This window comes from Prosopis cineraria, unplaced genomic scaffold (assembly GCF_029017545.1).
Source record: "Prosopis cineraria cultivar Desert tree isolate PC_DT_omini unplaced genomic scaffold, ASM2901754v1 PC8, whole genome shotgun sequence".
NCBI classification, from domain to species: Eukaryota; Viridiplantae; Streptophyta; class Magnoliopsida; order Fabales; family Fabaceae; genus Prosopis; species Prosopis cineraria.
Genome location: NW_026555339.1, coordinates 908,062 through 930,887, shown reverse-complemented (window position 1 = coordinate 930,887; position 22,826 = coordinate 908,062). Strand labels below are relative to the sequence as shown.

The following is a 22,826-nucleotide window of genomic DNA, read 5'->3' as shown; positions in this document are numbered from 1 at the left end:
ATGACGTGATAATATTTTTTCATGATCAATAATGGATTTAAATTCCTGAAAACAAGGATAACTTTTTCCATATTTTTTTCGTGTATTGTGTAAGCTAATTAGTAATTTTGTTTTTAAAGAACTTTCCAATTTTGCTCCGTTAACACTTCCTTGTTCACAACAACTATTCTCCAACTAGATGCTCTCTTGCATTGCATGTTAATTATAGCTGTCTTACGAATCAGAAGATAGCGGGAAAATAATAAAAAGGATCACAGATTTGGACCGTGATAAATCCATTCCGAGCTTGCAACGTAACGAGGGGAATATGATAACAAGGGGCATACATAAACTCACAAATGAAATGACAGGGGCGAATTTATGATTAATTATCGAAGTCCCCCAATTTATTGCCGACCGCGAGTATCAAACTTACATGTCATAAACCCTCCCCCGCACCTCCCAAAAAAAAAAAAAAACCACAAAACACACCTTGAATGTAATCTAATTATGTAAAAAATAACAAGTACGGTTGTTTTTCTTTTACTAATAAATGACGGAATTAAGTAAAAAATAGCAATATAGAGTCGCACAAACTCGTAAAAAATCAACATCAGGGCATCAATGGAAGGCATGAGGATGTTGAAGAGAAATAAAAAAAAAACAACCCACTTTTAGGTTCTAAACCAAAAAAATAAAAAAAAATAAAATTAAATAAATAAATTCTGTTAAATCATAAATTGATTCAGAGTTTCACATGCTTTACTGATATTATCAATTATCAATTTATTATATATAAATTATTAAAAATATTAAAATTTAAATAATTGCGGGTAAAATTACTCTATTGAAGCTAAACAATAATAATTACATTTATTTAACAGTAATTGATAATTTTAATAAAAAACGATACTCATTGAGCAATTTCTCACAGTTTATTTTTAAGCTTAACATAACTAATCCCTATCAATTAATGAAGTAGCTTCCCTTCATTGAGGGAAGCCTCCGTTGCCTTTTCATTGAGATAGAGACAAATTTAAATATCCTGATTAATATGAACAGTTCAAATTTAATTTTTAATTTATATTTTAAAAATAAAATTTATCTAAAAATTATAAATTTTTTAATAAATATATTTATCAATCTGATAATTTAGATTTAATACAAATGGTCCAGACTTAATATTAAAATTTTTTAATGAGTTTACCATTTATACAGAGTATATCTACATTGTCCAAAATATATTTAAAAATTAATTTAAATTTTTAATATTAATTTTAAATCATTCACATTAAATTGGAGCAATCAAATTGATAAGCATATTTATTAAAATTCTTTTAAATTTATATATATATATATATTTTTTTTATTTTAAAAATATAAATTATTCAGATTAAATTTAAATAGTTTAAATTTGTCTCTGCCTGATGCAGAGGAGGGAGGGAAACCAACTCTTCAATTAACGTTGCCATTGCTTGGAACACAAGCTTTTATAATGAAGTTTGGCATTTTTCTCGCAGTTTAGCTCCAGTGCCATTTGATGGGGATTTTTTTTCTAGTTATATAAATTGATGACGGAATGGGAGTGGGAGAGAGAGAAATAATATTGTAAGGCAAGAAATAAGAATGATGAGGTGGAAGCATCCCTTTTGATATGGGGGTGGAAGTCTAAAAAAAGCATGTCCTCTCGTCAGCCTCACACAAGCAAAGCCCCCTCTCCTCCCTCCTCTCCATCTCCATATTACCCCTTTCCCGTCCTCTGCTCCCCACTTTCTTCTTCCCTTCCTACCCCTCCCCACCATGACCGACCAACCTCCTTTCGCTCCTTCCAAACCCGCCGCCCCCGCCGCCGCCCCCAATGGCAACGCCAATCCCGCCCCCGTCAAGTCGCACCTCTACAACCCCAACCGCCAGCTCTATCGCCCCCAATCCCACTATCACCGCCGCCAACGCACTCACTGCCGCTTCTCCTGCTGCTGCTGCTGCTTCTGGTCAATCCTCCTCCTCCTCGCCCTCCTCCTTCTCGCTGCCATTGTCGGTGCTTCCCTCTATGTCCTCTACCGTCCTCACCGCCCCCAATTCTCCATCACCAATCTTCGCATTGCCAAGCTGAACCTCACCTCTTCTCCTGACTCCCCCTCGCACCTCACCACCCTCCTCAATCTCACCCTCATCGCCAAAAACCCTAACAACCATCTTGTTTTCTCCTATGACCCTTTCTCTGTCTCCGCTTACTCCGGTAACGTCCCCGTCGGCAACGGCTCTCTGCCGGCCCTCACATCTGACAAGAACAACCAGACCAGCCTCCGAGCTGTTCTTTCCGATGCCCAGGATCTGGATACCGAAGCGCTCACTAGCCTCAGGTCGAATCTCAAAAGAAGAAGGGTTTCCCGGTGACGATTCAGATGGACACTAAGGTGAAGCTGGAGATGGAGTGGCTCAAGAGCAAGAAGGTGGGGATTAGAGTTGAGTGTGACGGGATCAGGGGTACGGTGCCCAGTGGGAAGACGCCGTCGGTGGCCTCGGTCACGGACTCTGAGTGTAAAGTGGATCTTCGAATCAAGATCTGGAAGTTTTCTTTTTAGATTTTGTTCGATCATCGATTCATTACCCCTGTAATGACCAATGTCTAATCGATTCTATTTCTTCTTTTTCCCTTGACATTTTTTAACAAATTCGACTTCGGTTCTTAATCTTCCCAAAAGGGAATTTATCAGCTTTGGAAGACATCCGAGCCCATGAAATTGTGTTCAGGAGGGAATTTAGAATTCAGAAGAAAACTGTTATTCGAGCTTGTTATGGCAGACGGGAGTGTTTCTAAGAACTTTTTTTTCTCATACCATTGTAGTTTTCTTGCAGGAAGTGATTTCTTAATTTTATAGAAATGCAAACTTTATAGTTGTCTCTGCTTTCGAAATCAAAGCACGAAGCAGTGCTCTGTTTTTTTTTTTTTTCCAGCTCACTATTTACCCGTTAATTCCCTCCCTTGGTGATAAGGTTTGGATGAGTTCATGACGAGACTAACTGTGAAGATGCAACAAGCAACTAGAGGCAAATGTGACAAAGATCTGAGGATGAAAGGAGGGGAATTTAGTTTTGCTTGTTCCTTTAGCAAAGATATTTGTCTACTTCTCCCACACGACGACGACGCTGGAAAAGGGGAAGAAAGAGAGGCCAGTTAAGGCCAACGAAAACGAGCAAAAAACTGGACGACGTCTTCAAGAAAGGGGGGGTCATTGTTGTTATGCGGTGGAGTCTGAGATTTGATGTCTGAAGTAACTGAGGTACGAAATGCGCAGAGTATCAGGTACTGAATTGTACATGTCATGTCTTAGGAGCCTGTCCCTGTTAAACGTCTGCTGGAGTTCTTGAACCTTCTGATAGTTTAAATGCCCTGATCTCAAAGCTGCTTTTTAAAGCTTGATTCACAGAACTCAAGAACTACAGTGTAGGAGTGGGGCTTGCGGGAAAATAAATGAATAAATAAATTCAGAAAAATATACGTACATACTCCCTCCGACCTAAAAAATGTTTTTAATTGAATCATATAAATTAATAAAATTTAATTATTTAATTAAAAATATAATAATATTTTAATTTATTTTCAATTATTATAAATAAAAAATGAATATTTTTTTCATATAAATTAATAAAAATATTTATTTTTTTAATTTAATAAAAGTATAATAGTTTATTCATTAAAATTATGTTAATAATTGTTTATGAGATAAAAAAAATTTTAAAAGATTTTTTATATATAATAACAAAGGGAGTAAATCAACCAAGGGAAGGGAAGTCAAGTTACTGTTTAAAATATTTTTATCACCGTCAAGTGTAGGGACAAGTGTAGATTTGAATCCACGAGATTTCCATGGGGCGGAGTCTTGATCTGGTCGGCAGAGCTGTTGGATCTCACACACACTCATGCGCATATTAAAATATTCTCAGTTTTTGTCCGTTTATTTACTCTTCTGCCAACCCAAAAAAGAATAGAATGGAAAAGAATCCTCTTCCATGTGTCGGCAGGTATTCCACGTTTGATAAGACATATCATTGAGAAGCGCGATTATCATTCACTGCCATATTCACCAGTTAAGTCGGTCTTCGTCAGAGTTGGAAACCAGAAAAGCCCTCTGACTTGCGCAGTAACAAATCAAGGAGATTTGACGATTGGGAGAGTAATTGCTTTTCTGGGTTGAATGGCCCCATGCACGTGATAAGAAGCACTAGAGATAGACAGATGATGGGGATAAGAAGCACTAGAGATAGACAGATGGGATAGTTTTGAAATTAGGGAATGTTCTGGGTGGAGCTTGTGTCTCCATCAGAGACCGTGATCTTAATCGGAGCTTTCAGGCGCATGTTTACTCTGCCGCGCAACCGAAAATAGAATTCAAGAGTTGGAATGCTGAACAAGGCGGTGTGTGTGACCGAACCACTAAACACAGCAGCTTGGGCATTATTAGGCCGGTCACGGTCCCTTCACCACACCTTCATTTGCAATCAATTCTATAAACCAAAACTGACTTGAAAGTTTCAAATAGGTGAGATCATCACGTTCCAAATTAAGCTGCTCTGCCCATAACGTTGCTGCAATCACAAGGGCCACGTGAACCAGGGACTTGATCTTAAACTCGAGATTTATTGACCACATGAAGACGGTCCCGTATCCGCCCAAGAGGGGGGGCTTTACAAGCTGTTCTCTACTGGTTTTTATATGTATTTTTTTCTTTTTTCAAGAGACACCAATACTTCCTCCCTTTTTATTTGTAGAATAAAATTATATTACACAATTTTAAAAAATTAATTTACTATATTAATTATATTTGAAAATAAAAAAATTAAACTAAACTATTATTTATTAATGTTAATAAAGTCTTCATTAATTATTTCTTATAACAATGAATAATGAAATTATGAAAAGTATTTTAAAAAATTTATAATAAATATTTATTAAAAATGTAATTTTATTTATATAAAAAACAAACTAAAAAAATACTTTCTCTTGTAAATAAGAACGGAGGGAGTGCATGATGAAGCTCCCTCCAATACCCCAGCCATATCAAGGTTAGAACTTGTGGGCTGAACATCGGATGGAAAACTGAAACGCGAGGGCACTGAGACAACTAGCTGATCACACACCGCTCAGCATCACAGTTTAATCCAAGCCCCCCTTGTTTCATGTGAAGGTTTCTCAGATTTTTCCTGTTGCTGGTTAAACTTTTTGCAGAATGTTCTTTTTCTGAAAATTCATATTCTAACAGATCAAAGTGGCAGTCCATTTTAGCCCGTTTAATTAGCTCGAAATTTCCGTTTCATGTTTGCCCAAGACAACCCATGAGGGTTAAACTAGCTTCAGTCTGGATCGGCGCCTTCACTCATGAACCAGGCCGAGCAGCATCCTGCTTTCGGTTCAATGACTTGATTCGATGCAACTTTACAAGTGAAGATGACCCGCAAGGCCTGATCCTGTACTGGTACGGGATTGGACTAGTTTTAGTATTTTAATTATTATTTTAAAATTTAGAATAATGTTGGATCCTTTCCAATTTTTGACCAGTTGACCTCACTCCCTCACTCGACTAGCTGATTTTTTTTTAAAGATGAATTCATGTTATGATAGATATTATATTACAACATTCGAACAACGGTCACTGAATTTGAATTAGCATATTCTTAGTTAATTTTTCAATCAATAAATAGGGTTGTCGCGCTATTTCCTCTTTAACATCTTCTATCCTTTTTCAAAAAGATGCATTGCCATCTTTCTTTTGGAATATTAATATGAAACGAAGCGCATGGAAATAGAACCAAACTCATTGAATCCTGGACCTCGAGGTCAAACATGCTACTTTGCATCAGATCCGACCTAATAAACTACAGACTAACAAAGGAAATAATACAATCCCAGATATGAAGACCTTAGGGCTAATCACGCTATCATCAGCAAGAACATCCACACACCTATATATCAGCTTCAATCGCTTAATTTCTTCCCGTCAGTAGCTGAATGTTAAGTTGCTTCCATAAGATTTGGACAATCCAATTCAACAGACAATAGATACATGCATACAATCTGCTGTAAGGGAGCTAACTTGCCTGGAGGAAATGCAATAGTGGAATATTTTCAAAACACACGTCTGGCTAATTGCAGGTTGGTTTAAAATGTCAAACAGAAAGTTGCGGCTTTATATCCATAACATAAAACATCCTCACTCAAGAATCTATCTTAGAGACACAATTCTTCGAAAGATGATGTTACTCTTGACTGAATGCTGTCTTATACAGAGAGAAAATAAAAGAATGACAAATTCAATTTGCCACCTTATCGCACTGCAATGCAATGGCAGCAAACCAAATATGAAAACCTCAAAGATTTGTTCTCAATCTCGCGATACGTGGAACAACTTGCAAACCTTCTGCCGTGACAACTGCCAATGATTGAATAAACTAGGCGGAGCAACAAGCATAAAACCAGCAAATAGAATATCTTTCAGTGAATTTGAATGTAACAGATATTACATCCCTTGGTGTCTCATTGAAAATGAAATGAACCTTGGACGCAAAGCCAAACACATCACAATCGATTATTCAGAGAGATCCACGGCAACATAATTACATAAGTATACCAAAACTGACAGTAAATGAAGCATGAAAGTGGAGAAGCAAAACACATGAGTGCCACCTGCAGGTGAAATGTTTTGCAGTGATTCCATTAAATTCATCCATGGGTATTGACAGCTTCCCAAACTAAATTTTTCGGAATAGGGTTAGATGGATTGCGAGCCTCCAAGGCTGCATTCCTCAGTGTCTGAATTGTTAGTGCATTGGCTTTCCAGAAGGAGACGCAGTTGTATGGCAAATTGTGCCTTTTGCAGAGTTCCTTAACCAAAGGCGAGATTTTCCTCAACTGACATCTGGGCAGCCTCGGAAACAGATGGTGCTCCACCTGAAATTGTAATCCACCATGAAACCAGTCCATCCAAGGTGAACACTTAACATCCAGCGTCCCACCAGTCTGCTTCTCAAACCAATCTCTGGAGCTTGGTGGCCCCATATATACACTGGACGAGAAATGATTCAAGCAGAACTGAACGTGTTGTATTCCCGTGACACAGAAGCTAGCAATGACGAACATTATTCTTTCACCCCAATTGGGTAAGCAAGAAACCAGTATGGGATACCATATCCAGAAAACAAGCAGCCCCAGAATCTCCTGCCCTCTGTAGGGTACCTTCCTCTTGGATAAGAGTAAGACGAATGATTGGGCGAACAAGTTCAATCTAGCAAAGCACATTACAGGATAAAATGTCCAATGCTGATAGCTAACCAAGAATCTGGCCACAGAATCAAAATTCAACTTTCTCTCGTAGAAATGCGAAGTAAGCGAATCGAAAAATTTGGAAGACACTGCAAACAATGGCATATGCTGAAGGTCAGGATCGAAATCAAGACTATTACAGGCAATGTGATGGGCATTGTGGTCCCACTTCCACCACCCAATACTGATCCCTGCGAGGCAATTCCCAGTAAGGATCTGGGCAAAACGATTGAAACCCTTGCTTGACATTATCTGATAATGCCCTGAGTCATGTCCAATCCATCCACTCTGAATCCACAAGAACCCCATTAAGCCACCACAACCCAAGTGAACCCACGGGTTGGTACAGCACAAGACACCATAAACGCTCACGGAAAACAGAAATGCTATGAAGGAGAGAGCGAAGAACACGCCGTGACCTTTGCTTTCGAATAGACCCATCTTGGAGAATTCCGACACAAGCCTCCGGTAATCCTTGGATACCTCGGAGACGGAGTAGTCCTGGAGGTAATATCCGGTGAACAAGTTGTCCATGTATTGCCATGCAGTGGCGGGATGGTAAGCTACGAAAGCGTCAGTGACGTCCTGGCCAGCGAGATTGAAGAGTGGAAGCTCACCTCCTGGGTGGTGATTTGCCCAATCGGAGACGTCGTAGACCTTGCCCTGTATGGAGATCCATAGATCTCCTCTTTTGTTATGCTTTCTAAGGTCTTGCTGTGAAATGTACTTCCTCGTGTCCCCCATTGCGGCAGAAATGAAGAAACAAAGAAAGATCTGGCAGTATCAAGAAAGAAGCCTTGTGTGGTAGATAGACACCTACTTGGGAGTGTATGACAGCATGAGTTTCTCTTATCAGAGAGTTATGGACTAGGAATGGGTATTTGGTTGCAGAAATCAGTGAGTGGCTGCTTTTATTTTGCAGTGATACGCGGATTGAAGGGAAAAAGCGAGTGTCGATGGGAGCAGAGCTGTGTGCTTGTATGCTTGTTTGTGATGCATATTCAGACGTTGATCCAATCAACGCCACAGATAGCAGCACCAAGGTTTAAACAACAATGGTACGGCTCTGTGTGGTTCAATCAAGCGGCTAAAGTTTCTATATAGAGCAACAATATTTAATCGCCCCCCCCCCCCCAAAAAAAAAAAGATCATGCATTGCTTAAAGGCGGGTTCGGCTTCCGACGTACTCTCTCCAATCTCATATTTGGTCTCTATTATAAATTATGGTGTGGTTTTTAAAGCAATATTTAAAAAATATTTTTAAAATTATTTTTTATAATATTATTTTTTTTTTTATATACGATCATATTTAAAACTTTATATATTTTTATTTTTTATATTTTTATATTAATATTATTGTGGTTGGCAGAAATAAGCGAAAGAATAGTGTACTATTATCTTTCATTGTCGAATATTTTGACTACAATCATGAGGCTGGCCGGGTCACCAAGCTGACGATCAAGGGATTGAAGATTTTCAATAAAAAAGATTGCTACGATAGTATAGAGGAACTTCTTCACTTCTTTCTTTTCATTTTTTTCTACTTCTCTTATATCAATCATTCATCAATTTTATAATTTTAAAAAATTTATTTAATAAAATAATATAAATGATTAAGATGAAAGAAATGAAAAAAAATAAAGAGAGAATTGAAGAGACCTTTCACTGCTACGATAGACAGGCGAGGGATAAGATTAGGACCGTGACTGCTACAGATGTATCTTCGACAATGGTGACAAACAGAACCATGTAATTGCACAGGTGCCCAAAAAGGGACATTATTATTGTTTCGTTATTTCATTTTATTAGCTGTAACAGGCTGTCGCCTGAAATATAGGATATCCTGTCCACCAGAGCAAAGTGGATTGAATGCAGATGCTCCGGTTTACACTAGCACAATTGAGGAGATAGTAGTTTCCAACTTCAAGTGAAAAGCAATTGCTATTTTTTTAAAAAAAAAAATTACTATATAACAAATTTGACGTCTTTTACCTACTTTTGGTGCTTATTTACGACGATAGGGAACTGGGAACATGTGAAGAAAGTGCAGAGATATAATACGTTACAATAATTCAACTACTCGATGTAGTACAGCTACTAATGAAAATTGCATACTTCATGTAGTCACAACTAACGTAACTTTTAGCTCACAATTTCATATTTGGCACAAGGTCGAAGAACTTATTAATAATCCAAAGCTGCAGAATATGCCGAAATGAGATGCTAAAGCCTCCACGAGCAAACTATCTTGCCTTCTTCCAGCTAAGCAATTGTTTCCGATTGAGTTGTACACTGCTCCATCCATCTATATATATTTATATATTAAAATATATTTTTAACTTAATCTTACATATTAATAAAAATTTGTTATTTAATTAAAATCATAATAATTTTTTAATTTTATCCTTAATAATATTAATTAATATCATGGTGGTTGTGGGTAAAAATATACATATTAATATTTCTTTCTTTTTTTCAAGACAATGATAAAATTATTTAATTACTTAAAAATATCATGATACTTATATTTAAGGATAAAATAAATTAATAAAAAATACTCCCTCCATTCCAAATTATAATATACTTTTAGGAAAGATTCAACGTTTTAAAATATAAGGCATTTTGATAAAAATAAAATTTCATTGATACTTTTTCAATATTATCCTTCAATTTATTCTCTTTCTTTAATATCCTTTTACCAATGGAGTATTAAATGAAAAGTATTTTTAAAAGCTTATATTTTTATCTTAAAAAATTAAAGTAATAAAATGTATATAATAAATTTTATTGATATATAAAATTTTATTTAAAAATATTTTATAATTTAAAATGAAAGGAACGTATATATAGGGGCAAAGGAAGTATTTTAAAAAGAATGCTTAAAAGAATGCTTAGTTATTACTTAACATCTTTTATGAATTGCGTCAACTTGAAATCCTTTCATGACATTCCTATGTGCATGAAATTTTTATATCTGAATAATCATTTATAAATGAAGAGTTAATCATTCAAAAACTAAATCATACTTAGATTCATCTCAAGCTAAGATGTCAAAATGTGCATATAGGTGTCTATACCTATGTACAAATATTACTCTCTTAATCCTAAATTATAAAACACTTTGAAGGAAGATCTAACATTCCCAAATATAAAACACTTTAATAAAATTAAAATTTCATTGATGATGCTTCTTCAATATTACTTTTCTCTAAACCAATGAAAATTTACAGTAAGCTCAGCTGCCTGTAAAACTTCTACAAAGGTGAAATAACAGCGACTTCGAACATGGCAATAACTAGGATTGATACAGCTGTTCTCAACAGTCGCAAATGTTGAAGGAGCGCTAATGATAACGCAAAACACGATAATTGGTGTGAGATCTGTCAATTTTTTCCAACCCAACAGCTGCTTTTTACTGGCCGCTATAACTACAATCGTGAAGGACGAGTTTTATCTACAGTTCCAAGTGGTGCCTGCTTACATGCATCTCCGTCTCTATCACGACGAGTCTTGATGAATTCTAAAACTATGCGGATCAACTCGTCTTGATGACAAGTGTATTCATGATCAGCTCCTTCTATAATGCGCAGTTCATGATTGGATATGAACTTGGCAAAATCTAAAGCATCTTCCGCTGGTACTATGGGATCCTTGGATCCATGAACCGTCAACACCCTAAGCATTAGCAAAGTTATCAGTAAAAGTTGATGAAACCAATATTTTTATTATGTTATTAGTAGGAATGATAACCTTCGGCCTCACCTGCAAGTTTGAGGAATTAATAGACATGAAGTATGGGTAATAGTTGATAAGCGGTCCATCAAACTTTCCTTTGTGACACGATAGATAATTTTCCCTATCAGAAGATAAGGGATTTGTTAACAAGGCTATTCCATGTTGACGGACAATAGGCAAATAAAACTTCAGGCAATGACTAAATAATAAAATACAGAAGTCTTCAGTATTGTTCACCACATAACCCAAAATGATGGCACAAGTATCCACGGGATAGACAACAATAAGGCAATAAGCTGACCAAGACATGTCTACATATTATACCAAGACCGTAGATCACCAGAATTTTGAAATCCACTCAAACAATTCATGAAAACAACTAAACAATGTAACAAGAGAACATTGACCAAGACATGCTGCCATTACAATAGCACTTATAGATAGGCAGCATTCAGAGATTAATTGCATCGGAAAGCTCACCTCTTGCATTCTTAGCATCAATAAATCCATCTCGCTTGATTCTTTGCATGAAATTTTTTCCCAAGCGACCTTCTATGCCTTTCACCAGATTAAACCGGCCAGAAATATTGACAATAATATCAACATCCTTATATTTTGAGGCATATAAAAGTGCCACATTAGCCCCTGCAAACACCATTACAGAACCACCGTAAATAAGTTGTTCAAATAGTAGAGGGTAAGCTGTTTCGCATTCTCAAGAAGATCTCAAGGTTCTGTTACCATTACACTTCATCCAAGATTGCATTCTCAGCTAAAATTGCAAAAACATATCTCATCAGTTCAAACAGGTAACATGTAACCCAGCTTTTTATGCTCTTCGATTATCCTACTCTTTTCCAATAAATATTTGCATCTCTAAGATTTACATGTGAAAAACATTTCAGACAACTTTCTTTCAGTTTTACCTGCATATTGAATTTCCCAAGAGCCCCATCATACGCTCTCTCCAAAACCACATACAGATCTAACAACCTAACTCTCTCTCTCTCTCTCTCTCTCTCTCTCTGCACATTTTTACAGGCCTTCTGGGTAAGAACGTGTCTTTCATAAAAGATTGTCCAGGAACAGAATTAATTTTATTGAGTGCAAAGGAATTTTACTTTTATGGTAACCTATATATTTAAACATCCTTTTTTCATGGGAGTTTCATTATTGATAACTAAAATTAAGTAAAATAATTGTAGCCAAATAAGTTAAATAAGGCAAGAGCTAGGATGGAAAACAATGTATATCAAACCACTGCTAAAATATTCCTCATGTCATTGACTGATATTCCATGAGTATGAACCCAATTAGAGAATCGAGCATATTTGTAATCTGACCTTTACTGTGACCCAAAATTGCGGTGATCATGTATTTCTCCTCCCTGAAGTGTTGCACTACAGCTCGCAGGTCATCAGCTTCCCTATAGTAATTGCCATACCTAAATGAACCTTCACTTTCCCTGGAAGACAGCGTTGGTCATCTCTGTTATGACCCAAATCTATATCAAATTGCTATAGTTCAATGTTCAGTATTTTATCAAGCAAGAGGTACACTTCAGGGTCACCATGTAAGAAGAATCACCACTTCATTTATTTTTTTGACAGAGCCAGTCCCTTCCGTTTCTATTTTGAATTCATTGCTTTCAATGCCAGCTATAATTAGGAGGAAAACAAAGAAGCCAAGAATGGAAGAGAAGATTTGGTGCCTTGATCTGTATACCCTACTACCATGACAGGACATTGAGACTGCATTGAAAGAACATTTTATGAAACAACAATAACAGCCAGCCTTATCTCACTTGGTGGAGTTGGCTATCTAGATTGCATGACGTCATTGTGCTCTATCAACCATCAAATCTTTGTATAAATTGTTGGCCAAAAGATCTCTTTCAATAAATTCATTAACTATTCTCTATAGTTTTCCACTACCTGTCTAAAAATGGCATTAAAAATTACTCTCTATTTTGGTGATAGAACAAAAGTTGTGATCTTGTTACAATTATATTGATAAAACATTTGCACAACAATCACTGGATACTCTTGTCGCCATGACATTCTAAAATCTATTTCTGAATAACCCAAAAAAAATTTGAGTGTAAATAATCCAAAGTATCAAACTAGCCACAAAATCATCACAACCTTGAACAAACTAGCAATTCACTCATTTAATATACTTTCATTTGCAGAAGATCATACCCATTTCCAGAAAAGTCAAAGCGGAAGGCACTAATTCCATCATTTTCCAGAGCAGTAGCAAGGTTCACCATGGGAATTCTTTCCTAGAAATCATGTCATCTGACCCTTTAGTCCAGAATAACCAGTTTCAACATGTTGCATGCTTGTAAAGATATATGAATATATAACAACAAAAGAAGTTGAAAACATAAATCTCACATAAACATCTAAATATCAAAAAAATATTCTGTTTGTTAAAAAATAATTTATAATGAGCCTTGTTAGCTATTGGCTCCTGACTCTAAAGGAATCTCATTTCTTAAGCTAAAAGAGAGAAGTTAGATCAAATTACATCTCAAGAGAATAGTTTGGAATATTTAATACCACCATGATGAAATTGGGTTGAAAATCTTGCATCCAAATAACAATGAACTGACAAGCTAACAGGTTAACTGTTGACCATTAGTGATTAGTCCATTGTGTACGGAACTACTAAATATAGCTGATGGATATGTTCTAATGTATATTGAAGGAGCATGAGTAGTTAGTCTGGGGTCATTATTTGTCAAGACCAGCAACCTTGGAAGATTGCAATCCATGGCACAAAATGACAAGCTCTGTTGAACCTGCATCGTGTAAAATCCCCACAAGCTTTTCCCCGTGGTAGTTTTCTACTATAACTCTTCGGTTCTGCCTTCCTGCAGTAGCACCACGGTATTTGAATAAAAAGTCCATGACATAAAGTAATCAATCAAGTCAATTTCTTTCAGTGCATGCCTTATACATTTTTATATCCATTCATAAAAGAATAGACCCGCAAATGCGTTTGTCAACACGAGCAACTGAGCAAGGATATAAAGTAAGAAACCTGAATTTCATATAAAACAAGCTTAAGAAAATATCAGCTTTGCATAGGCATATTGGTTGGAGAATTTGAACGCGTGGATTATGAAAATATCCATGGATCGGTTCAGACTTCATTGGCATTGGTTACCAGGGGATTGTAAATTCTTGGATTCAGCTTTTGGCTCAGACAAACTCTATAGAACTTTTATTGTTATGGTTTCTCTCATGAACTTCATTTTCTGTTACCTCCCCAATTTCGTTCTCTCCCCATCATTCTAATTTCCTTTAGGCAGTAAAAATACACCGGGCTTCAATTTTCAAGCCAGACTTCAAATAAACATATCATTTGCCTTGCTAGCTTTTTAAAATAAAACATGTTAGCTAATTCCACAATAGCCCCAATTAATTCACAATATATAAGTTTCAGAAGAACCATCTTCACTGGTTCCGACGATATTTAAGCGATGAATGATGCATCAAGTATGCGACAACAATGGAAAAAGTAGAGGGTTGAAAAAGATGGCTCACCAGGCGCGCGAAAGCGTTCTTCTGCAGATTGAATAGGACAAATCATCTGCGTTCACCACCGCTTCAATATTTAGCTCCGCTGAGTGTTGCTTCTGTTTATGGGCAAACGCAGCCACTTTCGTAAAGCTTTCTTTTCCTTTGGCCTCGGTATAATTTATTATTCATCGATATAAAATGTAAAATTTATGTGATTTGATTTTCAATTCTGCTGCATGTTGCAAATCATGTCCCTCCTTTACTTTCTTGACAAAGCTACTTCCTAGGGTAGTAGACCTTATGATTTGATCGAAGAGGGGTGACTGGCAGCACTTACCAAGTTTTCAAAATGTATCAATATTTATATTCATATTACTCCGTTGATTTTAAATTATAAAATATTTTTAAATAAAATTTTATATATCAATAATTTTTATTAAATAAATTTAATAATTTTATATTTTTAAAATAAAAATATAATTTTTTTAAAAATATTTATCATTTAATCTATTAAAAATAGAATAGATGAAAATTAATTATAGAGAGAAAAAAATAAAATTAAAATTGATGTATTTAATAAAATTTTAATTTATTTAAAGTATCTTATATTTTAAAATAAAATTTTTTTTTTAAAAGTATTCTGTGATTTGAAATAGAGAGAGTATATATTACATATTCCCGAGCCTCTAAAATTTATATAGTGCATGCATGCATGTGTGTTTGTTCGTTAAATTTATTTAACTTTTGGCTCCGCCACATCTTCTATCTTGCCAAATAGCATACTAATTGGTAGAGTTTTAGTAGCTGCTCCCTTAACAAAGTGTATCCTTATATCTTAAAAAATAAAGATTTAGTACAAAAGGACTGATGCTTGTATTGTAATTCAGTTTTGTAATTGGATTTTAAGATTAAACTTGATATATTATAAAATTAATTTCATCAACAAATTATCAACCAGTCACCAAATATCGAGAGGAAAACTTTCAAATTTTTTGGTAACAGCCTAAAAGGTGATAATACATTGCACGAAGCTAGAAAAATACTATACTGTATTACAACTTATCATGGACTTCATATATACATTGAATATATTATTACATCGATTCCTGTAATATTTTTCCAAGAATATGAAATCATGACAACAGCGATCCCCGGTTCACATTGAAAGTTAAATGTGATCATTAATCCTCGAGATAAAATATAAGGACAACAAAGAGTAACTATTTGATTCATGAAAAGAAAATACAGAAACAAAACAAAATTTATATTTAAATTATAAAGATCAAACGTATAATTTTTCTAGACAACAAATGCAAATATTAGTGTAGAAAGCGAAACAAATAAAACCTTCATGACCTCGTAATTTTTTTTTTTTTTTGCTAGAAAAAGATTCTTCATTCATCGAAACAAAAGGCTAATGGCCGAAGCAACGGCACTTAGAAACAAAATCAAAGGGCAAGAAACAAAGCAAGTCCAGAAACTAACAACATAAAACAAAAGACAGAAAGCATATAATAGAGCGTTCATCTAATGCCTTCACGTTCATCGTCCATGTCAAACTGGCCAACACCAGAGTATGACATTTCCCGCGCCCTTTGAAAGAAAAAGAGGAAGAGAAGGTAGCGGCAGCTAGGACACCCAACCCAAAACATATAACATTTTTCATGTTAGATTCCAGAGTCGAATAATCATTTGTCCGAGCATAAATTTGTTAAAACGTATAATTATTATCTTAACAAACCCTTGCGAGTTGCATATCCTGCATGGACTGGTATTTTGATACACCACTCTAGATCCCCGATGCTAGGCGGCGAAAAAAAAAAATGGACGAAAGAACAAACGAACGAACTCGAAAATCAGATTGAAACAAAATAATTGGAAGCATTGGAAAAGAGTATGTGTTGGTTTTTTTCTTAGAGCAGATACTTGGAAGTTCGAAGCACACGGAGATGATCAACCCAAATTACCACCACCGACTTCTTCACATGTCATATTTCTCTCACTATTTTGGTCGAATTATTCAATTCAGCGAACATTTCTACGTGTACTTCGCTAAAATAACAATGGCTAAGAACTATTTTGAGTCAACTTGACTCCGCCATGACGAAATTAATATTCACTCACGGGGGCAGAATCACATCAACTATCTGCACATTTCGCTCTCCATAATTAATAAACAGACTCTTACAGTTGCCTTGCTAAGATCCCACAGGAGCAATGCCTTTAGCCTTGGCTGCTGCAGTAGCTGCAGCTGCTGCGGCGGCGGCAGCTGCTGCTGCAGATGCTGCTGGGTTGGATGATGGTGGGACCGGGTTTGATTGTGAACTATTCTGTTCAATCGTATGCGGCTGCTGTTGCTGCTGGGACTTCACTTTAGCAAGCACTGCCTTTATTTGACTTCCCGTAAGGGTCTCGTGTTCCAGTAGAGCATTTGCAAGGGCATGAAGCTCCTTATTGTGAGTTGTTAGAATAGTTTTTGCATTGTTGTAAGCTCTCTCCAGAAAGAGCTTGACCTCCTTCTCAATAAGAAGCCTAGTTTCTGAGCTCATGCTTCTGCCATCGTCATTATAATTGTGAGTGACAAGTCCCACTTCATTGCTCATACCGTATTTAGTAATCATTGCCCTGGCCAGATTAGTTGCTGTCTTGAGATCACTTGAAGCACCGGAAGTAACTTCATTTTCTCCAAATATTAGCTCTTCTGCAACCCGACCACCCATGCAAACATCGAGGCGGGCAAGCATCTGCTTGCGGGAGAGACTGGTCTCATCCTTGTCAGGCAATTGAGTCACCATGCCAAGAGCCATTCCTCTTGGGACAATCGTTGCCTTGTGAACTGGAAGTGCCCCATCAGTATGAATAGCCACAAGAGCATGACCACCCTCATGGAAAGCAGTCAACTTTCTTGATTCCTCAGTTATGACAGCTGACTTGCGCTCACTTCCCATCAAAATTTTGTCCTTCGCATACTCAAGGTCAGTCATGCTCACAGCTTTAGCACCATCCATCGCAGCCTTGAGAGCAGCAACATTCACCAAATTTGCAAGGTCAGCACCAGAAAACCCAGGTGTTCCTCTTGCAATGATCATTAAATCAACATCATCGGCCTTCAGAACCTGTTACAAGGCATTTCAATTGCAAACAGGAAATCAGCAAGTGTGGATTTTTTTATACCAAGACAGGTCAGCCCACATATAAAAGTATAGCAAATAATAGGAGAAAATCATACCTTGGACATGTGGGATTCAAGAATCTGCCGCCTTCCTTCTACATCAGGATTAGGAACAACAACATGGCGATCAAACCTCCCAGGTCTCACCAAAGCCTTATCCAATGACTCAGGAAAATTAGTAGCTGCAATCACAATAATGCCTTCGTTTTGCTTGAATCCATCTAGTTCAACAAGCAATTGATTCAATGTCATCTTCATATACATCTGGTCCTTTGGGTTTCGGCTACCTCCAATAGCATCTATTTCATCAATGAAAATTATACAGGGTGATCGCTTCTTCGCAGCAGCAAAAAGATCCCTAACTCTCCGTGCTCCAACACCAACAAACATCTCTTCAAATTCACTGCCACTGCAAGAGAAGAAAGGAACCCCCGCCTCTCCAGCTATTGCTCTTGCCAACATTGTTTTTCCAGTCCCAGGAGGCCCAACAAGCAGAACACCTTTTGGAAGCTTTCCTCCAAGACGGGTAAAGCGCTGCCACAATGAAACAGAGTCATTCATATGTAGTGATGAAATACATGAGTATGTACACATGATCAGAAAAGCAGCACATAAAATAAAACTACAAAACATTAAATCCACAGTGCAAGACAGAAATTATAATGAGTCATCCGGTAACATAATTTAAGAAAAATAAACTAGAACAGTTACAAAAAGATCCAGATTCAATTATCATAATTTTGACTGTTTTCTTCTTGATTAAAGAGCATGTCTCATCTCAGCACAACCTTGAGAATAAATTTTCACAATTAGTTTCTGGATCCCCATAAGCAGCAGGTTGAATGTAAGTTAACCAACACAATCCCAGTAGAACATGTGAAAATGAACGCACACAAAAATTTTCAGTTAAAGAAGTATCCTATAGATACAAGTTTAAGAAGCTTGAGTGTGAGGCATTCAAGAGAGAAAGGACTTATACCAGAGTTGTCTACCTTAGGATCTCGGAGGTAGTAAACAATTTCTTCCAGTTCTGCTTTTGCCTCATCAACACCTTTTACATCACTAAATTTTGTACTTGAATCCATGCTAGGTTGCACCTCTTCATTCATACCGAGTCCTGCAATCAAACCAAAGAACAATGTTTTCATCAAACTCATACCTGATATTCAGGATCTGAGGAGTTACAAAGACCAAGTATTACCTTTACTGATTCCCTTATCCTCAATAAGTGCTCCCACACCAGAAATCAGGAGAAAGACCACAGCAATGGACCTAAATGTGCGCCAAAGCTGCTCTTTTAAATTTCCACCTTCTGCAGCCACCATATGGATTGGAGCACTTGCAGTTCCAAGAATTCCTTCTTTTGTGGGCTTCCCTACATTTTTTAAAGCAGCAAGGCCACCAATACTATCTTCCTCCCTCGCTGAATTAGAAATACCTGCAAATCCACAGGCATGTGGCTATAACATCTAGTTCACAAAAATTCTGCTAAAGATATGGGACTCCAGATGTTTATCACAGAATGACAAGAAATAACATCCTTCATAGAAGTATGTAATTGAAATGCCAAGCTTGAAGTTTTCAAACTCAAAAACAACTGAAGTTAAGATTGTTGTGGAATACAATTGCAATCTTCCATCATTCTATTATCTCGCCTAAACCATGCACTCTTGGGAAATCTTAGCTGTCCAAGCACCACATAGGTAAAAGAACAGGACAATAATCCTGGTACAGCCTTACGGCAGTACATCAAACTAAAGTAAGTTTATAAGTACTTCATCTCATTAAGAGTAGATGACATAACTTAACCATGTACCCCAAAAAATATTATTGATGATCAAAGCCACAGTACAAATGGGCCATAGCACAAAACAAATATGATATTACTCTTAAACCAAAACTTCATGCTTCTCATCCACGTAAGGAGCCAATTGATACACATTCATTGCTCATTCCTTGGTATTTCAAAATAACAAGACACTTTAAATTCACGTGTTTGATATGACAACTAAAATTTGTCATGGAAAAAATATAATAAGTACTAGTATTTTATAAATCGAGAAACATTAAAAATGCAACTTAAATATGAGGTCCCCTGATTTATTGATGGAATATAATAACGCTCAGAATTATGTAGTTCTATGCCTCCTGATATCTTGGATGAAGCAACTTAAAACACACGCCACGTGTATGCCACCTGACATCCATGACATCAAAGCCAAGAGGAGAGTGTATCAAAAGCCTCCCAAGTTACTCAATTAACTGCAAATAAATTTATGTCTTGGGACCTTTTCCATTCGAGACGGCCAAGAAAACTCAATTTCTTCAGTAAGAAGTGCCCAACTCTCTATTTGGAATTCCAACACCCTGCATGCACGTGACTGAATTTTGAATTATAAGACTTTCTATAGCAGGAGTGGGCAATTCGACCATTCTCAATAAAGGCACAAGAAAGGGAAACATATCTTTGGTTGTTAGCTTAAGAAAATCCATCTTCCTTGAGCAAGGTTAACTGGCCAGTAAACCAATATTGACAACTAATACAAGTCAATAAGAATGGGTATAAGAATATGCAGATAAAGTGTCAACGAGAAATAAAGTGGCTATAGCAAGGGGGGGGCTACCTCTCCGCAATGTCTTCAATAATTCACTTTCATCCAGCCGATCAACTCTCACTAATGCTTTAATGTACTCAGAAAGTGCTGACTGATTGGTATGCAGTGCTGGCTGACTTTCAAACAATCTAATCACAGCTTCAGGGTCATTTCGATGGTGAAGTTCTTTAAGACGAGCAAGGTCACTGGCTTCATCTGCATCACGTACTCGACGAGCCAGATTCCCTACATAGCTGGATCGAAATCTCTCCTGAGTGCTAAAAAACCTATTCCCTGCAAGAAATTTGAAGTTAGTGAAAAATGATATATATATATATATATATATAGTCCCACATATTTAGACAAAACTGGTGCGATTAATTTTAAAACTTTAAACGAGCTGCTAGAAAATTATACACAAAAAGAACTTTCAGAGGATATTCTCCATATCAGTATAATTTGCAACTAACGCCGCGTTATAAAGAAGGACTAATGCATATGGTGACAAAGAACATAAATTACTTTTTTGGTGAATAAATGGCATGGACGGAATCGATTAATTATCATACTTATATGCATAACAGGGACATAATATTACATACCTGCTCGAACTTCAAACTTGTTAACAGATACATAGGATCTCGCAAGCAAGCTTTTAATTGGTCCGTATTCTGATCGATAGCGTGAAACCTGTAAAGATAAATTATAAAGTCAACTTAAAAAATGGATACTGATTACTGGTAATTAGCTTTAAAAAAAATACAAATCATAAATCCGACGCGAGCATTAACTAACAATAACTGAATAATTCTCTCTTATATTCAAGTATATTCAGCACTTCATAAACTTATAGATGGTGCGGTTAACTTGACATCCAGTCTCAGGGAAAGAGAACGAGAATACTTCTGCGACTGCTCTACATTTTGATCCAATAACCCTGGGCTATTTAGTATTATTGGTTTGTCACTTCAAAGACCATATGCTTCCTAACACAGACACATCATATTTCAATTTAGGTCCATCAATTACTGACGGCTCCTTCCTTAATAACTGCCTTAACACTGTGTCCCCACACAGCACATCAAGAGGGAAAAATGTTAGAAGCAAATAAGCAGCAGTCAAGAACTTTTTGACCTTCAAAGAAGCTTCATTTCTTATTTCTAAGTAAAATAAACCAGATCAGTTAATCCCGCAAAAATCATTAATCCATGCACTATCCTTTTTGTTTCATCGCTCGACAGGATAAGCACGGGAGAAGAAACCTAAACATCTAAAGATTGCTTCTTGATGTATCTATTTTCTTTCCTTATCCTTTTCTCCCACGATTTTCCCCCTCCAGCGTCGATTTCGCTTCTTCACCCATTATCCATTTAAGTTCCATATGAACATAGAAAAAATTGAAGGATAAAATATGCACACACACAAAATCCTGGAAATAACAGAACTAGGGTTCCTGTAAAACAGAAAGCTCTAAATCTATGTGAAACATTGATGGTATCAGGATTAATGGGGTGCGAACGTAAGAGAGGAATAGACTGACCTGCGAAATCAAATGCCTCCAGGCCATATCTCCGCGAGACACCAAAAGAGGTCGGTCGTATGAGTTGACACGAGTCGTGTAAGAAAATAGAGGGAGGAGCTGAGGAAAATGAAATATCCTGTTCTGAAATCAGACCGTTTTACCCGAACAGCGCTCCTGATGTCCCCTCCTCAGCCCTTCCCGGAATTTATTTTTTATTTTTTATTTTTTACTAAGGTCACTGAAAATACCTTGACGGGAAATAAGAAGTCATGAAAGATTCGAAAAAGTTTCAAAAGCCAAAAGTGGATGGCGAAAAGGGCGAAAGGCTAAATTTTTCTTTGAAAATTATTTGTCACGTAGAATTGGTATCATTAATTTTCAATTGGCGTGGTGTTATCCCAGAAATTTTAAAATTAATACAATGTCATCCTTTGATATTAATATTTGATCAACATAAATTGTAATTTTGCGGAGTTAAAGACAATTTTGCCTTCAAAGATTTTTTTAAAAGAATAATTAATATCATGTGTTTTGATTGACATAGTGTATTTTTTAATTATCAACTTCTGTGTTAGGAGAATGACTCAATGACCCTTTATAATCCAAAATAAAAGAATATTATAGGTTAAATTATACTAAGAGATACTAAGTCAGAGTCCAAGTTAGTATATGTTGTCAATGGGCGAGCTAAACAAATATCCATTTGCACATGGTAAGCTAGTGCAAGCAGAAACTAGCTCGTGGACACATGCTTGAACTTGTTCATGAACAAAATAAGAGCAAGTTCATACTTTACTCAAGAAAAAGTCTAGGGATTTATTGTTCAGGAGTAAAGTTGGTTTTGAACCTAAGCATTTTCAGGTAATACCTCTTGTCAAAATCAAGAAATACAAAATATTTGTAAACATTGATAATGAGTTGCAAGATTTTTCTTTTGATTTAAGCATTGATAACCTAAAAATATTATATTAAT

The 22,826-nt window shown here is 36.4% G+C and overlaps 3 protein-coding genes and 1 pseudogene across 4 annotated transcripts; 1 reads left to right on the top strand and 3 right to left on the bottom strand.

The window, feature by feature from the left end:
* The first annotated feature begins 1,621 nt into the window (after positions 1–1,621).
* LOC129318684 (NDR1/HIN1-like protein 6) lies at positions 1,622–2,870 on the top strand (annotated as a pseudogene).
* A 3,580-nt stretch (positions 2,871–6,450) lies between these two features.
* LOC129317564 (acyl-lipid (9-3)-desaturase-like) lies at positions 6,451–8,365 on the bottom strand. Its single transcript, XM_054961873.1, has one exon. The coding sequence runs from the start codon at positions 8,042–8,044 to the stop codon at positions 6,701–6,703; it is 1,344 nt and encodes a 447-aa protein (XP_054817848.1). The 5' UTR covers positions 8,045–8,365; the 3' UTR covers positions 6,451–6,700.
* A 2,092-nt stretch (positions 8,366–10,457) lies between these two features.
* LOC129318842 (putative uncharacterized protein YDL057W) lies at positions 10,458–14,882 on the bottom strand. Of its 2 annotated transcripts, none has more exons than XM_054963815.1 (7): positions 14,590–14,882; positions 13,795–13,913; positions 13,237–13,319; positions 12,379–12,500; positions 11,516–11,680; positions 11,063–11,156; positions 10,458–10,975 (listed from the first exon to the last, which is right to left on the bottom strand). In XM_054963815.1, exons 1-7 carry the CDS (start codon positions 14,633–14,635, stop codon positions 10,729–10,731), a joined length of 876 nt encoding a protein of 291 aa, XP_054819790.1. In that variant the 5' UTR covers positions 14,636–14,882; the 3' UTR covers positions 10,458–10,728. The 2 variants fall into 2 exon arrangements, with proteins under 2 accessions (XP_054819790.1, XP_054819791.1); XM_054963816.1 differs by having other exon boundaries at positions 13,842–13,913.
* Positions 14,883–16,440: 1,558 nt separating this feature from the next.
* LOC129317706 (ATP-dependent zinc metalloprotease FTSH 4, mitochondrial) lies at positions 16,441–22,026 on the bottom strand. The gene is made up of 7 exons (XM_054962063.1): positions 21,872–22,026; positions 20,934–21,021; positions 20,362–20,625; positions 18,939–19,175; positions 18,730–18,854; positions 17,795–18,271; positions 16,441–17,681 (listed from the first exon to the last, which is right to left on the bottom strand). The coding sequence occupies exons 1-7, from the start codon at positions 21,896–21,898 to the stop codon at positions 16,764–16,766; spliced, it is 2,136 nt and encodes a 711-aa protein (XP_054818038.1). The 5' UTR covers positions 21,899–22,026; the 3' UTR covers positions 16,441–16,763.
* Between the last annotated feature and the right edge of the window lie 800 nt (positions 22,027–22,826).

Excerpts from the sequence above, each read along its gene's own strand:
- LOC129317706 (XM_054962063.1), bottom strand. The coding sequence starts at position 21,898 with ATGGCCTGGAGGCATTTGATTTCGCAG. Across the intron at positions 19,176-20,361 it reads ATTGAAGACATTGCGGAGAG|GTATTTCTAATTCAGCGAGG; the intron begins GTAGCCCCCCCC and ends GTGGATTTGCAG. Across the intron at positions 17,682-17,794 it reads TTGAATCCCACATGTCCAAG|GTTCTGAAGGCCGATGATGT; the intron begins GTATGATTTTCT and ends GCCTTGTAACAG.
- LOC129318842 (XM_054963815.1), bottom strand. The coding sequence starts at position 14,635 with ATGATTTGTCCTATTCAATCTGCAGAAGAACGCTTTCGCGCGCCTG. Across the intron at positions 12,501-13,236 it reads TTTGACTTTTCTGGAAATGG|GGAAAGTGAAGGTTCATTTA; the intron begins GTATGATCTTCT and ends GCTGTCTTCCAG. Across the intron at positions 11,681-12,378 it reads AATTTTGGGTCACAGTAAAG|GGGCTAATGTGGCACTTTTA; the intron begins GTCAGATTACAA and ends TGGTGTTTGCAG.
- LOC129317564 (XM_054961873.1), bottom strand. The coding sequence starts at position 8,044 with ATGGGGGACACGAGGAAGTACATTTCACAGCAAGACCTTAGAAAGCAT.